This window comes from Lepidochelys olivacea (assembly GCF_965140295.1).
Source record: "Lepidochelys olivacea isolate rLepOli2 genome assembly, chromosome: 1".
In the NCBI taxonomy this organism is placed as follows: Eukaryota; Metazoa; Chordata; order Testudines; family Cheloniidae; genus Lepidochelys; species Lepidochelys olivacea.
This window is the reverse complement of record NC_140411.1, coordinates 330,856,497-330,874,717: the sequence shown is the minus strand read 5'-3', so window position 1 is coordinate 330,874,717 and position 18,221 is coordinate 330,856,497. Positions and strand designations below refer to the sequence as shown.

At 40.2% G+C, this 18,221-nt stretch overlaps 1 protein-coding gene across 7 annotated transcripts in view; it reads left to right on the top strand.

Annotated features, from left to right (window-relative positions):
* The window catches only part of MAGI2 (membrane associated guanylate kinase, WW and PDZ domain containing 2), a 1,196,373-nt gene that overhangs the window by 1,048,534 nt on the left and 129,618 nt on the right, over positions 1–18,221 (top strand). For all 7 annotated transcript variants that reach the window (XM_084630708.1, XM_084630707.1, XM_084630706.1 and 4 more), the window contains one exon: positions 13,493–13,524. In XM_084630708.1, coding sequence (XP_084486834.1) covers positions 13,493–13,524 — 32 coding nt within the window. The remainder of the gene's footprint in view (positions 1–13,492; positions 13,525–18,221) is intronic.

The window sequence follows — 18,221 nt, the reverse complement described above, 5'->3', positions numbered from 1 at the left end:
GCTGAGTGACCTTGGGCAAGTCACTGCATTAGGCTTCCAGTGGCCACGATTTTGTCAGACATCACTCCCTCATACATTTAATATTATATATCAGCAACTTTAAAATGAACATCAACAACAACAAAACTCACAATGCGTACACAACAAAATGTATGTATCAAGATGTTTATTATTACCATTTTCCTTCCTATCCTCTCTTCTCTTTATCCACCCTTGCTGTCCTTTCTCTAGCTTAAGGCCTTATCTTTCAAATGAGTCTCCTAGATGATAATCACCTTGGCTCACAGTCCTCTCCTCTTAATTTGTCTTTGAAGTTTCATGCACATATTTTGGGTTATAGAAACAATAAACAATCTCATGCCATTGAGCTCCCACTTTATCCATATGTAAAGCAGGGATAATACCCACCTCCAAAAGGGTGTTTTAAAGGTTAACAAATTGAATGTTTGGAAAGTACTTTGAGAGCATTCCTGGAAAGCTGTTGTGTATTTGCAAAGAATCATTGCTATATTATTTTAAGACAGTGTGTGATATTTAATTCCTTAACTAAAATATTTTAAAAAACTAGTAACATGAAATTACCAAGTTACAATGAAAGCTGTTAAAATGTTTCTCCATCTACCCTCACTCCACCCCTTTATCCTCTGCAGTTAGTACTCACATCAGTCTGATCAGCAGGAACAATAGCAAGAGATTGTGCTTGGCTTGTGTTCATAACAGATGGAGCAAACTGCATCAGGACTTTGCTGTATTAACTTTCATCTCTCATTCCAGACTTCTCCTTCCCCGTCTCATCATGGCAATTATCCCTCTTATTTAACAATTGATTTGTGATTAAAAGGAAGTGGGACCAGTATGTGGTGTGCTGCTGCTAAAAAGCAATAGGCTGTATTTGTGCTGAATGATTATTCGGCTCTGGAGAACAGTGTTACACGGAGAGCCCTGGAGGCTGACATTTTGTGGTTAGCCATTGAGCAGATAGAGCGTGATCCCTGCTGGTGCAAGGGTCCTCACTCTGCCCAATCAATTTGTTCAGAAGTGTCTGCCTCTCTCCAGGAAAAGATGACTTTAATCCCCATGTGCATTCACACCCTTGCACTCTTTCCTGAGGCTGTCTTCAAAAGGCAGGGACGGTTATGATGCCGCCGCTTGTCTAATAGGAATTGACCTGAGACATCCAACTCATTTCACACAGACCACCAAAGAGCCACCAGTGAGTAGTAAATCTTGTTCATTGTCATCCTTGGTCTGGATTTGAACTGGCAACCTTGAGATGAAATGGTCCATATCCACTTACAAGGTTGGAGCCATCTAAGGATACTTATCAGTATTTTTAGTGGAGAACACAAAACAAAATAGATCAGGGTACATTACTTTTCATACGAAAATAAGCTGATTTCAGTACTTTTCCCTACTAAGGACTTGATCTAATGCCCAAAGAAATCAACTGAAAGACTCCAACTGATTTTAAAGGATATTGAAATGGGCTCACACCACTTAGTGCTCTTTACAGGAAAAATTAAAATGGAGTAATTTGTATTTTTATAATGTACAGATGCCCATACACAATGGGCCAAATTCAAAGTTGGACTGATCAGGTGCAACTCCATGTGAAGTCAGTGGAAGTTGAGCCAATGTGCATCAAGGCTGAGTTTGTCCCACCAAGTTGGTATATGGGGCAGGAGAGTGGAAAGGAATGGATTTCTTGGAACAAAAGCTGTTTTTGTAGATTCCGATAAGTACGCTATAACTTACACTATCTTTAATCACCCTAGCCATGTGCCATGACTGCTTCCTTTATTTAGCTGTCAGCATTCATCATTAAGCCATATGCCTTTAAAATAGTCTAGTTAACATAATACAACTGAGCTTCTGAAGCTTCCTTTTGTTACAGAAAAGGTTTTTAAAGGTAAACGTATACTATTCAGAACATGTTGACAGCCTAATGCATCTTGAGCACAAGAGTCTAAAGTTAATGTAATTCAATGATGACTATAAAGCACTTGGGTAAAACTGACAGGCTATCCCATCTCAAATGGTATAATTTAACTTTTTTGTTGCCTTGTAATGTCTTTCTAATGGTGCTACTGCAATCTTGGCAGGGACACAAGGTTTACCATTCAGTCTGTGCTGCTAAAAGGTATCCCTGAAAACTCCACTTTTTGTGGAGAACAAATAGTACAAGGAAGCACTGTTATTTCTCTGTTTCCTTTTAGCACCACACAACCCCTGCTGCGGCTGCCATTTCTAATGTCCCTGCAAGATACGTAACCTGCACATACCCATGTGTCTATGAAAAGCATGGATGATTTAGGTCCAGTCCTGCAAGGTGCTGACTGAGCTCCCTCATCCACTGTTGACTTCATTAGGAGTTGTAGGCACTTAGTTCCTGACAAGATTGGGCTGTGACAGAGACAGGTATATAATAACACAGGGCTGCAAAAAGTCAACAGGTGACTGTATCAAATAAATGCAATCCTGGCCCTCCAAGAGGTGAAGAAAAGGAGTATCTTGAAATTAGGGGTATATGAAGTGACAACCAATGGTGTTTTGCTATGGAAATATATTGTTGTATTTACTATTAATTAATTATTGTTGTTTATTTATTTATTTATATTACTATGATGAGCTGATTGTTTAAAATCAGAACCAGGAACATAAAAGCATGGGGATGGCATATGACTAGAGGCTTGACTTGGGAGGGAACGGGGATGTTTGGGCAGACTGGAGAGAGGTGACTGGAGAGCGATTTTGGCAGGTAGGAGGGACACAAGTTGTGTGTGTGTGTAATTGAGGTAGTGAGAGGACGATGGGCTGGGACTTACATGTCACTACCTAGCCCTGCACACTATGACTCTCCCTTTGCACTCATCCCCACCTGCGTCTTCAGTGTAGAGCTCACAAACGAGGGCAAATGAGTGAACAGATCACTGTTGTTTTTCCCCACAGTTTCATAAGACGTGGGTTTGTGTGGAAGATGTGGAAGAATTTTAGGGCCCCATGTACGAACAGTTTATGCCCTATCTGGGCCTTATTTTAAATATAAAATATTTGGAATATGCCTTGATATTTGTCAAAGCAGCATGCCCAGCACATAAAGTGAGATTTCTCTAATGTGTTTAGAAACTGAGGAAGCTGAGGGGGAATTAGATTCTAAACACATGAAAGAACAGGCACACAAACATAGTCATGCACAGTTTCTGAGCATTGGACAAAGCTGAAAACAGAGTACAGCATTTCTGAAGAGTTGGCTTTACAAGTAAAATCAGCCATTAGCAGGTCTAATCAAAAGAGTCAGACACTTCCACAGCAGATACATAAAGCTCTTCCTTAAAGTGGTAAAGTTCATGGGCATTCTAAAGTGGCAGCATTGCCAGCTCGTTAAGTCAGTGAACTGGGCCTGAGGAGACTGAGGCTAGATCCACAAATGGGACTTGGGTTCAGCATTGCAATGTGTAGCTTTAGGAGGCTTGCTGCCTAGTAGAAGTCACAGCCCCAAAGTCAGCACTCAGGCTCCCTATACAATGCATGAGGAAAGTTAGGTGTTGAAGAATGGGATTCACAAAAGCCAACATCCTGAGTTTGGAGCTGCCTAAGCTAGCTAGTAGGAAAGTCAACGAGGATGCAGCAGCACCCCCGTATGCCTTAGAGCCTATTGGTTAGGTCACTCACATGGGATGTGGAAGAGCAGGTCTCAGAGCCCCACTCTGCCTAATTCAGAGGAGTGACTTGAACCCATAGTCTTAACCACTGGACTATGGAGTGGGTCTCTCTTAGGCCTTGTCTACACTGCAAGTAAACTCTTTGGGGCAGGGACTATCTGTTTATATAGTGCCTTGTACAAAAGCGCACCTGTAATACCATCGCCAATAATAGTGAAATATTTTTACAACATTGGAATATTTTTGTTTCCCTTCTTTCCCTACACACTAACCATAAGTAAGAAATGGCTGGTGCCTTCTCATTTATTTCTCTGTTTTCATTGGTTAAGTGTATTTTTTTGTTCAATGCAAAGAATGTGGTGTTGATTGATTGGCTGGTTGCTTGAGGTGTTTTGCAAGATCTCTTGGGGGAGTTTGTTGCCTCAGAGAATCATATAAGATCAGTCCAAGAAACGCCATCCTTTCCATTTCTATCTCTTGGGATGTTATGATTAAAAGATTGCATAGCCCCAGATGCCAAAGATCCAGAGAGTAATCCTTTGCCTGAGCATGTGAACCAGCAATAGCAACAGAGATGTTGCAGCATTAACTTCTCTTTTGATAACAGAAGGGAACAAAGCAGCAAGGAATTCTGCTGGATAAATTTCTTTCTGCAACAGCATAAATTTGGACTGTTTTCTTCTATCATGCCCAGAAAAAGGCTTCTGACCTTTTTTAAAGGACAATAGAGTTTACAATGCATGGGCCAAATTCTGAGGCCTGAGCTTTTCATGAATAAGGGCCTGCAAATTATTACTACTTGGCATAGTGCTTACTAACATAAGGCGTAAGCAGTTGAGAAGATGAAACTAAACCCTGTAGTAATTGCAGAATTAGACCCTAAATTAAAACTGAGTAAGGACCTCAGGATTTGACCCTATATATCTGCATTGTTATCTTCTATAATCAAAGACAAAAGCCTAAGTCCTATTTCTTTATGTCATTTTAAATTTGTGAGCAACATGTCTCACTAAAAATATACCTACCTGGCTACTTCTACAATCTGGAGAGAAATTTGCATCTGCATAACAAACATTTTGCTGAATATTTTCTTTAATTTTCGTCTGAGAAAAGAGAAGAAGAGAACAATACTCAGTCAAAAATGAACCAAAAATTGTTCTATAACATCAGTGCTGTGCAGAGGGCCACTAATCCATTCCTGGTGACTTGGTAAGCAGCTGTTGACTTTTAGCACAAAAAATATATTTGTTTCGCAGTAGGGAATATTTTTAATTTTTTTTCTCAGTTTCTGCTCCATTGAATCATAAGACACTGTCATACTAAATGCTATTGAATGCTCATTCTAATTTGTACTACACCATATTTGCTTAGAAAATACACTGCTTCATATTCAGAGGGAGCTGGTCTTTAGTGATTATTTTTAACAAATTTCATAAACTCCTTTAAACCACTCATTGATAAGCAGTTCACAAAACAATGAGATCCAAATAAAATGAATGGTAGTGTGTTCATTTGAATGTCAATGAACTCATTACCATGCCAGCTTCTGACCTAATTACCAATGGCTGAATTCTTGCTGGCAAACATAAGCCAATCAGACTGCCTTCAGCGAAAGTGAGACCTTGTAAATGAGAATGGCTGTAACTACAGATTCTTGCTTGCATTTGGAGATTTTCAGAGGCACCTAACTTACACTGAAAATCAATGGGAGTGTGGCACATTAATGCTATTTATGTCTCTGAACAGCTCCTCCTTTATCTTTAAATATTTTCAGTGCCTGGAAATTATTGATACAAATGTTGCCTGAAAACAGTTGGTCAACAGGACTTCAGGAATTGCACAAACGATACTCCTATGCTAAGAAAATGATCACTGATTTAAGGCTCAATCGTGCACTCATTTAGAACAATGGTAAAGCTTCCCTGGGGGGGAGAATCAGATGCTAAATTTACCAAGTTATTCCTCAGCCTCCAAATCATCTCTGAGAATCCTCCATTTTAACAGCTTTGCACTCCACTCTAATTATTTAGGAGCCATCAAACTTGAAACCAAGAAATACTGGATGGGACTTAAGTCAGAGCTCAGGCCACTCCTGAATCAGTCATGGGAGAGGTGAGCAACAGGAAATTCTCCCTTACTATTGGAGCTAAAGACCTGACTGATTTTCTACCTTGCTCATTCATTTACACCTACATGAAGTGAGTGCAATGTGGATGTAAAAGTACATAGTTGTGTTTCACACTTACTTTACACAGGTGTGAATGGCTTTACAGGCAAAAAGCAGGGGAGAATCTGACCAGAGTGCTATTTCCATAGCATTCTCTGAACACTGCTGACACTGATGAACAATGGACCAGTAATGAAGCATGAGACAAAGACCACCACAAGACCACCAGGAGAAGCAGCTATTGATCATGTTTGTATTGCTGCAAGTCACTTGCTGGGAATACTGTAATTAGTAACTTTGGTGTATGTTGACAGAGTTTTTTGAAAAAAGAGGGGGAAAATCTTTGTTATTAATCTGACCCTGCATATGATATAATTGGTGCACTGCAATGAGCCACAGTCTTGGTATTCCATCAGGCAAAAGTGCATCACACCTACTACTCACTGTGCCTCTGACGTCTGGCATACTGCAAGTGGAGCTATCTCTAGTCAGAACACATTGGGCCCAGTCAAACATAATTCCCCATTCAAATCATCCCACATGTGAGCTTCATTGACTTCAACCCACCATCTCAGGTGATATCCTCACCAAAGACACTCATGGTCAACAAGCAAAGACATTCCAGATTGCCTTTGCATTCCTACCAAAAGGGATCCTCCATGGCATAGCACCATCATTCTAAAGGAAGACTGGATTACAGGACTACCTAGCTAGGCTTGAAGAGCTACCAGTCTTCTTCCAGCTACTCTTAATTCCCAGGTAAATAACTTTATTGTTGTTGCTAGTATGAGATTTTGATTATTCTTTAAAGCTGTTTGGAAGGGAAGGGCCTTTGAATTTTGTCATTTTCCATGTATAATATTTTGTTAGAATTGTAGAAACTGTACTAGTGAGTACCATTCAGTACAATCATCTTACATTTTAAACATCTCTTGGTAATTTCAAACTCCCTCTCATAATTTTATGTTCAGATAGTTACTTCTATCTACTTTCTTTGTCTCCATTTAAACATTTATTTATTACAGTATATGAATTAATCAAATTTGGTTATTCTCCTTGCTGGGTTTTTGTTTTTCTGAAAGGAAAAGCTATTTGAAGGTTAATTGAGTTAATGTTTATTCTTTTTATATGATGCAATACTTTCTTTCTCTCTCTCTCTCTCTCTCTCTCTCTCTCTCTGCAATATTTTTGTAACTTTAGCTGAAGGACATTTTTGCTACCCTTTGTATAAAACAACAATAGATTAAAATCTGTGCATCCAATCCATAGTTGCCTAGTACAAATCAACAAAAGATAATTGCATAGAATTTGGAGTCCAGTTGTATGTGCATGGTAGGAAACTGTTCCCCGCATGCTGCTAATTCAAGTGTATGAAGAGCCTGATTTTAAGAGAAGCTAAACACCCATGACTCCACTTGAAGTCAGTGGGAGCTATAAGTACTCAGCCCTCTGAAAATCAGGCCCAGAATAGTCAATTACCAAATATCTGAAGTATCCATATTTTCAATTAGGGAGGGAAATGTCAAAAAATCTAATGCAAAAGTAAATAAAAATGGTGACTTTTCTGGAAAGAAAAACTTTAGTTTGAGTTAAGTGAACTAACAACACATGAACTTTGAAGAGATGTACATGGAGTCAACTGATACTCTGGAAAGTGCTGATCAACCATCTGTTCATCTGCTTCCAAACATTCATGTGAAAAGGTCTGTGCAGTGCTTGAGACAGATTGGCACAGGAAGCCATATGCAGGGAGGCTTTTATATGACAAAAAAGGCAAGAAGCCCAGCACAAGCTAATGGACAAAAACAATGCTATTATCATCAATGCGTCGAGTGCTATGGAATGAAGATGATGTAACTTAAACATTCCCTGCTTTATTTGAGAGGGTCTTGTCTTTGAGACATTAAAGTTCTTTCCTTCAGCCTACTGTTACCCAGTCAATTGTGGAAATTTATTAACTATTTATGTCCTCCAGTTTAATTATATGAATAGGTCTTTCACAAAGACCAATGAAAGCCACATCGGTGTCCAAAAGACCTTGCTCCTTGACAACTTCCACAGTAGTTGCTTAGACTTTCTGAGGAATAAATAAAGGTTTTTTTAGAAATTGTTTTCTCTCGTGTTTAAAAAAGCATAATGGAGACAGAAAGGAACCCGAATGGGGACCATAGCATCATACTCATAACCATATCCATAACCAACAAAGTTGATGTCCAATTTCATGGCAGAACTGGCAGCAAGTTACGTGGCCAGCAGCATATTACTGGGATTATCTACAGTGTGAGAGGACCTTCACTGAAATAGGATGCAATCTTGCAAACACTGCGAAGCCTACTGGTGAGATTGCTTCTAAGAAATTAAATTGTTCTCAGTCATTACAGACCAATGTGTAAAACGTACAATCCATAAGCAAATTTTCTTATGAATGACCTAATTAAAATGTACATTAAACAACACAGTAAAATAAAAATGAATGTAGCATGATTTGTTTTTTGTTATAGGATATCTCCATCAAAAAAGGAGAAGCATAAGAGACTGAAGCTGGAATTTGCCTTTGTCTCCGAAAAGAAAAAATATCCATAAAGATGTACAGTTTCCCAGATAGATTTTTAGTCTCAAGTTCCTGTTGTATTATTGGGATTCTCTATTGCAGTTAAATCTCAGAAGTGGTTCAGATCTGATTTTTAGACATGTTTCGAGAAGGCCTATTGTGAAGGGGATAGTGGGAGACAGTAAAGGAGACCTGTCAAAAATCTGTAAAATTCCAACTTTTTGTCAATGCATTATGAGATAATTCTCTCTGAATTTTTTAAAGCATTTTTTGCACACCTTCTAAAATCACTCATCTTATTTATTAATATATTGTGGCTTGTCTAGTTAAAACCAAAAAGGAGAGAACTTTACATTGGTTTTGAATGTCAGTTGTTAATAGTTTAACACAACTTACGTTGATCACTGTTTTAAAATATCATCATTTTCCCAAAGTTACCACTGAATGGCAAAAGATAGCACATTTATTTCCCTGTGCTTAGAATATCATAACCACTGTGCTTGGTGAACATGTTATTTGATTTTCCTGCCAATTAGTTTGTGATCTAGTAGTTCTGGCTGTTTTTTATCAGAGGTATCTGATCCTGGTCTCCATCATGACAATTGTAATTCAGGTTTTGGGACTGCTTTAAACAAAAGTGTCAATAATTGAATGCAAGAGAAATGGGACTCTTCTGGAAATGAATCCATAATCTTGCACTGGGAGCTTGTTACTACTGGGAATAGTTATCAAGCCATCCTTCCCCTAGATGTCAGGTCAGTAGAAAGATAATCAAGTCAGTGAGTGAGTGTGGAGAAGGAGAAGCCACCAATGAGAACACACAGGCCTACCCAAATGTTTTGCTTTTTTCAGACAGGCCTGACTTTTCCGTTGGCTTTTATAGTCTCATCTTCCAAAAGCACTTATATTCCCAGTTGTCAATGGTTTTCCCACCTTAGGTGGGAGAGGCTGCACACTAGTTTTATGAAGTCTCACCCAAAATTGGCGTCTAGTTAGACATAAGCTTGTTAGAAGGTCAAACCAGACTGCAGTTCCTGAAGGCTGCAAGGAACTTTGATCTGAGAAAAGTTTCATTCCTGTCTCTAAATCATTGTTGGACTTAGCCAGAGTCTGCCAGGGCTGAACCCTGCTTGTTCAAGGAAGGGTCCCACTATCTCTTGTGATGAAAGTTCACAACATTAAATGAAACAGCACAGGTAATTCAAGAAGGAGTGTAGTACTATGATGGGAGATCAAGCTAAATGAGAGTACACAGGTCCCTCCACCCCCAACAATAGTTCTGGCTGCTGGAGTCCAGCGCTGCTGAGTATGTAGAATATTATACATTGTGTACAGCAGTATTCCTTCAGATTAATGTGACGTGTCCTGTGCCATCAGGTAAACTCATGTGGCAAACTCATACAATTTGCAGGTAATTCTTCTGCAGAGCACGCTTAAAAAAGTAATCTATGGGTCAGATCCTCAGATATATTTCATGAGCACAAAAGCAAAGGTCAGCTACCAATGGTCCCAAGGGATCAAGACAACAGCCAAAGATCTGTGGATTGTAAAGAGCTATGGCCACACCGCCTGTTCCAGCACCAGGGAAGCTATGTTGCTAGAGCTGCTATGCTGATTCTGTGCCACCACAGGATCCACTTTATATTGAGGTGAGATTCCTGGGCCTGGATTTGCTAGCTGTATCAGACTCTACTGGCTTTGTGGCACATAATGGCTGCACACATGTCAGGGTAGGGTCCTAAAATTCTACAGAAACACAGCAGTGAAACTGTATCATACAGACTGGACCATGAGTCATTACATTTTTTATACCACTCTATGAAGCTTTTCATACGTATTCTATAATCAGTTATGCAGGCCATTCAAAAATCTGCAAGTGGCCACATATTTGAACTTGCAGCATTGCTCATGTGTATTTAAACACCAGTTACAAATTCTGCTGATGCTCAGTCCACATTTAGCATCCACAGGTGTCAACAAAGAGACAACACATAAAAGGCATCTTTTATGTTTGTTTTGTTTAAGACAAGGGAAAAATTAGAATTGCCAAAAGGTACGTGGAAAAGAGGAATGTGGGACTTTCAATCCTGAACCAGACTCAGGGTCCACCTAGTCAAGTGTCCTGTCTCCAACAGTGGCCTGCACCAGATGCTTCAGAAGAAGGTACAAGAAAAATCTGATTAGGATATGTGGGATGATCTGCCCCCCACATTAGGTCTCCTAATTCTCAATAGTTAGAGATTGGTTTACACTGCTAAGCATGAGGTTTAATATCTCATCCAACGTCTTATAACAGTTAATGCTAATACACTGCTTATTATCTATATAAATGCCCAGTCACTTTTTGACTCTTGCTAGGTTTTTTGCCTCAGTGACATCCTATGGCAATGCATTCCATCACTTAATTAGGTGTTGCGTGAATAAGTATTTCCTTTTATTGGTTTTGAATGAGGACCTTGGCATTTGTGAAGGCTAACGGCATTTTGGGCTGTATAAGTAGGGGCATTGCCAGCAGATCGAGGGACGTGATCGTTCCTCTCTATTCAACATTGGTGAGGCCTCATCTGGAGTACTGTGTCCAGTTTGGGCCCCAAACTACAAGAAGGATGTGGCAAAATTGGAAAGAGTCCAGCGGAGGGCAACAAAAATGATTAGGGGACTGGAACACATGACTTATGAGGAGAGGCTGAGGGAGCTGGGATTGTTTAGTCTGCAGAAGAGAAGAATGAGGGGGGATTTGATAGCTGCTTTCAACTACATAAAAGGGGGTTCCAAAGAGGATGGATCTAGACTGTTCTCAGTGGTAGCAGATGACAGAACAAGGAGGTTTAGGTTGGATATTAGGAAAAACTTTTTCACTAAGCGGTGGAATGGGTTACCTAGGGAGGTGGTGGAATCTCCTTCCTTTGAGGTTTTTAAGGTCCGGCTTGACAAAGCCCTGGCTGGGATGATTTAATTGGGGATTGGTCCTGCTTTGAGCAGGGGGTTGGACTAGATGACCTCCTGAGGTGCCTTCCAACCCTGATATTCTATGATTCTATGATTTGTATGTTGCAGTCTATGCAACAAGTCTCCATACTGAGTTTAAGTGCAAATGTTTTTAGTTTTGATTGAATGTGTGATTTTTTTTAAAAAACACCTCTGTTTGTTGTATTTGTCATTTATTTTTGTCAATAAATACTTGTATGTATTTTTATTATATGTTTACTTGAGGCAGGGCAGCTAAAATGCACTTTTGGTCAGAAAATTGACTATGGATAGTAAATTTCTATGGGGTGAGTTTTGCCCTTTTTTTGAATAGCTGTAATTTTCATTGAAGACAATTCATGGGTATTGCACTAGTGCAAATGATGGTAGAATGTTACCTTTCTAGATATTTCCAGAACATCCAATCACCAGTAACTAGGTATAAGATACCTGGCACACCTTGCTCAACAGATCTTCTTGTGTATTCCAAGTCTCATCTTAGCTTTCTGATGAAAATAGGTGTTTACTACCTTTGGCTCCTGTCTGTCATGCAGAGCAGCAACAAGCAAGAAAGAGTGAGCTGGATTTTGTTCTGGCATGCACATCATCTAAAGAATTGCTAGCTAAACTTCAGTTACAGCTTCTTTAATACTGGAGCTGATGTGGGAACCAGAACTATACAATTTGTCTTTCGTACCTCAGCTTCAGTTTACAGGGTGGGGGGGAATCGTTTTCATTTGTAAACTCAGCATCTTTTATATGAAAGCTATAGACAAACAGTAAACATGACACACACACACACCCCATCTTTTTGGAATCTTACTTTACAAATAACAGTTACCATACAGTCAATGGCTTTCTGCCACAAATTCAAGAATTTCTTTGCTCCAAATTTTATCACATCTATGGGCAGTTGAAATGAGCCAATGACCACAGAATCCTAGGGGCCTTGACTATCATGTTCAGATGTAACTCCTATTGTATTTTGTTTATGGATACGTTTCCCTGAGGGTCTATTATTTTAATTTAGTTTAGCTGTTTCCTTGGTGCTCTTTAGAGAGAAAAATAGTTAAGGTACTGCTATCATCATAATTCATTATTTGGAGAACATTTTCTGAAGGGCAGAGGCCCAGTCTCTCTTTGAGTGACCTCAGTTTGAGCCTGTATTTTTCCCCCCACAAAATGAATTGTGCCTCTGACTACCTGATTTTAGCTTGTAAACATGGAGTTAGAGATGTACGTACTCAGATTTACAACCACAAGCAAATTACACGTACAATTTTTTTGGATGAAAATTGAGCCTGCAAAAGGAAGGTTACCCTTTTGAAAATTTGTCCATCTATTCTTTTAAATTCTGTTTTTTTACCTGATTGATTTATTCATTTTGTAACTAAAATTCTTTTGCACATGGTGCTGCATACAAAGCAACTATCCATGTTTTCAACATACATTTTAGGTGATCTAGTTTTATGACAAGGACATGTCAGATTTTACATACTGGTAAGCAGAAGTCATAATGATTCATTAAGTTGTCACACACCAATAACCAGGAAAATAAATAATTTGATTAAGAGAAGCAGTAGTATCTGACCAGCAGCTTTTATTTCTGTAGGGGGAGGAACAAAATAAAACAAAAGAACAATCATTAACTTGTGGAGTTGTATTTTTGTGAGCCATATTGATTAAATAGTACTTTTTCTTCAGTGTTTCTTTATACTTGCAAATTGAAATCAGTCTTTCCTTATTAGGCTTTATTTTAACAAAAATTTTGAATAGCTACTTTACTATGTTTGGTTCTTTGAAATAGATGATTTGGAGCTTTATCTGACGCTGACTGAAGCCATTAGGAGTCTTTCCATTTCCTGGAGTGGGCACTGGATAGGAGTTTTATCCATTTGAGCCTGCTACCTTTGAAGACAATGGCTAGACTCCTGTAGACTTCACTTGCTTTTATTTAGAGAGAAATTAGATCCTTCAGGATGCATCTCCCCTCACCATGTGTATGTAATCCTCATGAATGCTACTGTAAATTACAGGCCTGCATCAAAAGGGAAGAATAGACCCCACAGTGCCTGTACCATTATATATTTCATAGTAAAGTGATATGACAGAAAGATTCACTAATATTTTTTTTCTTTATTTCAGGTTTCTTTTCTCCATGGAAAACTCCAAAGCCTGTAAGTTCTCTTTGAAAATTACACTTGTTTGAATTCATATGATTACTATCATTATAAAGCAAATTTATTCAGGATTTTATCGACTTGTATGCCATAAATAACATTACATTTACATTTCTCCACTATATGGTTGACTTTAATGCCCTGTAAAATAAATAAATAACTAATAGATCACAAAATTTAACCCCTCATTGTATACCATATTCTATTTTTATTTTTAAATGAATTCTTTCAAATGAAAATGTCAGTACCAAACACATTTCATTAACAGATCTGCATCTGTTTCCCCCCCACACACACACACACACACTTTTAAGAAAAGCAGACTCTTATGAATTTGTATATGAGTGATACTAATTATTAGGATTATAACATATGAGGTTACTTAAGGCATCATATAGGCAATAAAAATTCATCCTTCTAATTACTGTTTTGAGAATATGTGCGAGAGTGAATTTGTCTTCCAATGCCAGCATTTATGTAATGAGATTACTGTGAAACTATGAAAAAAGATTGCAAACAAACATTGTATTTATTATATTGATCCCCAGTTTTCCTACTATATCATTTTGTTATAGCTGTGTCAGCATTCCCAATATCAAAATATTTTAAACCACTATTTTTGCCTATTTCTGTTGTCTGTCTAGCTTGTCTATGTAGACTGTAAACTCTTCAGGGCAGTGACTGTCTCTCACTGTGTGTTGTGACAGGGTCAGGCCAGATGGCTACAAAAGAGTGGTCGAAGGTAGATACATTAGTTCCAGGTTACGCAGGTCCCTTTTTCCTGGGTAAAATAACAGGAACTATTCCAGAACGCTCAGGAACTTTCTAGAACTAATTAAGGCAGGCAGGCTAATTAGGACACCTGTAGCCTATTGGGAAGCTGCTAGAATTAATTAAGGCTAATCAGGACACGTGGTTTAAAAAGGCTCTCACATCCAGTTAGTGAGGTGCATGCAAGGAGATGAGAGTGAGAGGACATGCTGCTGGAGGACTGAGGAGTACAAACGCTATCTGGCATCAGGAGGAAGGTCCTGTGGTGAGAATAAAGAAAGTGTTGGGAGGAGGCCATAGGGAAGTAGCCCAGGGAGTGGTAGCTGTCACGCAGCTGTTCCAGGAGCCACTGTAGATAGCTGCAATCTATAGGACCCTGGGCTGGAGCCCGGAGTAGAGGCTGGTCCCGGGTTCCCCCCATCCCTCCAACTCCCTACTTGATACCAGAGGAGTTGATCTGGACTGTGGGTTCCACCAGAGGGGAAGGTCTCTGACCTGTTCCCCAATCCACTAGGTGGATCAGCAGAGACTGCGGGGATTGTTCTTTCTTTTCCCCATGCTGGCCAGTGATGAGGCTAACTGAGTGAACGGCAGATTTGAGCCATGAAAGAGGCCAAACTGAGGGCTGCCATGAATCTCTGAGGAGAGCAAATCCTCCAATAAGCGCAGGACCCACCAGGGCAGAGGAGGAACTTTGTCACAATGTGTATATATTGCACAGCAAACTGGGCCCTTGATCCCTGGTTTGGGGCCTCTAAGTGCTATTGCTGTATTGCTGGCTGTATTTTAAAGAATCCTTATTGAGGTTACAGGGACAAACCATCCCAATGTGTAGAAAGAATAGTAAATATGGCAGGTGACCAGCTTGGCTTAACAGTGAAATCCTTGCTGATCTTGAATACAAAAAAGAAGCTTACAAGAAGTGGAAGATTAGACAAATGATCAGGGAAAAGTATAAAAATATTGCTCGGGCATGCAGGAGTGAAATCAGGAAGGCCAAATCACACCTGGAGTTGCAGCTAGCAAGAGATGTTAAGAGTAACAAGAAGGGTTTCTTCAGGTATGTTAGCAACAAGAAGAAAGTTAAAGGAAGTGTGGGCCCCTTACTGAATGAGGGAGGTGACAGAGGATGTGGAAAAACCTAATGTACTCAGTGCTTTTTTTGCCTCTGTCTTCATGAACAAGGTCAGCTCCCAGACTACTGCACTGGGCAGCACAGCATGGGGAGGAGGTGACCAGCCCTCTGTGGAGAAAGAACTGTGGTTCGGGACTATTTAGAAAAGCTGGATGAGCACAAGTCCATGAAACCAGATGCGCTGCATCCGAGAGTGCTAAAGGAGTTGGCGGATGTGATTGCAGAGCCATTGGCCATTATCTTTGAAAACTCATGGTGATCCGGGGAAGTCCCGGATGACTGGAAAAAGGCTAATGTAGTGCCCATCTTTAAAAAAGGGAAGAAGGAGGATCCTGGGAACTACAGGCCAGTTGGCCTCACCTCAGTCCCTGGAAAAATCATGGAGGAGGTCCTCAAAGAATCAATTCTGAAGCACTTAGAGGAGAGGAAAGTGATCAGGAACAGTCAGCATGGATTCACTAAGGGCAAGTCATGCCTGACTAATCTAATTGCCTTCTATGATGAGATAACTGGCTCTGTGGATGAGGGGAAAGTGGTGGACGTATTGTTCCTTGACTTTAGCAAACCTTTTGACACAGTTTCCCACAGTATTCTTGCCAGCAAGTTAAAGAAGTATGGGCTGGATGAATGGACTATAAGGTGGATAGAAAGTTGGCTAGATTGTCAACGGGTAGTGATCAATGGCTCCATGTCTAGTTGGCAGCCGGTATCAAATGGAGTGCCCCAAGGGTCGGTCCTGGGGCCGGTTTTGTTCAATATCTTCATAAATGATCTGGAGGATGGTGTGGATTGCACCCTCAGCAAGTTTGCAGATGACACTAAACTGGGAGGAGAGGTAGATACGCTGGAGGGTAGGGATAGGATACAGAGGGACCTAGACAAATTAGAGGATTGGTCCAAAAGAAATCTGATGAGGTTCAACAAGGACAAGTGCAGAGTCCTGCACTTAGGACAGAAGAATCCCATGCACCGCTACAGACTAGGGACTGAATGGCTCGGCAGCAGTTCTGCAGAAAAGGACCTAGGGTTACAGTGGACGAGAAGTTGGATATGAGTCAACAGTGTGCCCTTGTTGCCAAGAAGGCGAATGGCATTTTGGGATGTATAGGTAGGGGCATTGCCAGCAGATCGAGGGACATGATCGTTCCCCTCTATTCAACATTGGTGAGGCCTCATCTGGAGTACTGTGTCCAGTTTTGGGCCCCACACTACAAGAAGGATGTGGAAAAATTGGAAAGAGTCCAGCGGAGGGCAACAAAAATGATTAGGGGACTGGAACACATGACTTATGAGGAGAGGCTGAGGGAACTGGGGATGTTTAGTCTTCAGAAGAGAAGAATGAGGGGGGATTTGATAGCTGCTTTCAACTACCTGAAAGGGGTTCCAAAGAGGATCTAGACTGTTCTCAGTGGTAGCTGATGACAGAACAAGGAGTAATGGTCTCAAGTTGCAGTGGGGGAGGTTTAGGTTGGCTATTAGGAAAAACTTTTTCACTAGGAGGGTGGTGAAACACTGGAATGGGTTACCTAGGGAGGTGGTGGAATCTCCTTCCTTAGATATTTTTAAGGTCAGGCTTGACAAAGCCCTGGCTGGGATGATTTAGTTGGGGATTGGTCCTGCTTTGAGCAGGGCGTTGGACTAGATGACCTCCTGCGGCCCCTTCCAACCCTGATATTCTATGATTCTATGATTGCAATACAAATAATAATAATAATAATAATTTTAATATACTTTCAAGCATTGATAGGTTGGTCATCTGTTCTGTTTTTCATTATTGTGATGGTTCATCTGATGACCTGTGAGGCTAGATCATGGCACATTGAACAGCTCCTGAAATAACCTCTGGAGTCTGTGAAACATCATTAGGAGTGAGGTGAAGATTTGATGTTGCTCCATCAGATTGTTTCAATTTGTGATGATTTCAATGTATTGTGATAAAAGTTGGATGCAATGTGCTGGCCTGAATCACACTATGTTGTGACATGAGTTTGTCCATTGATCTAAATAACATAAGTGACAAGTATAGTCGGGATTGAAGTGTATTACACAAGCTCTTTTAGGAGTAAATGTTGTAGGAGGCAGGAAATTTAAAAAATTAAAAAAAAACGTTTCAATGTTTTCAGAATTCATAAGTGTATAGTGTGCTTAAAAGTGAATTTAAACCATATTTGGAAAGAGCTGTTGGGAAGTGAGAGACTAGTTGCAGCATCTTGAACTTGGTGTAGTGCAGGAATATGAAGTGCAAGTGTCTCCACATAGTTCTGCATAGTTTACATCTCAACCATGTGATGGGACAAACTCCAGCTGCAGTAGGCTGGTCAGGGCTGTTCTGGAACATTTTTTAGGGCATCTTTTCTAGATTGAAGTGGGTTGTACTGTCTGTGAATAGAGCAGCTGAGCCAATCAGGATATTGCTGAACTACAGCATCACCCTAAATCAACGCAGAGTGACCAAAATCTTGACCCATTCACGTTTAAGTTCATGACTATGACTCCCAACAATGTCCATCACTTGTCACTTTCACTGTTCCCCCATTGCTGCAGGGTTTATTGGATTACATTGTCAAAGGTTGCATGGGAATTCATTTAAAGTGGACAAGCAATTACGCACGCTCTCTCGGCCAGCAAGACCATTTCAGGGTAAAGCTGAGACAACTGAAGGACTTGCTGGCTGCAGATTTGTTTTCAGAGTGACCATCTCTTAGACCCGTTGCCAGGCTAATGAATTTGATCTGCCCAGCCAGAGCTCTGTTAGCCAGGGTGTTTCACAATACATCCTGTAGGCCTT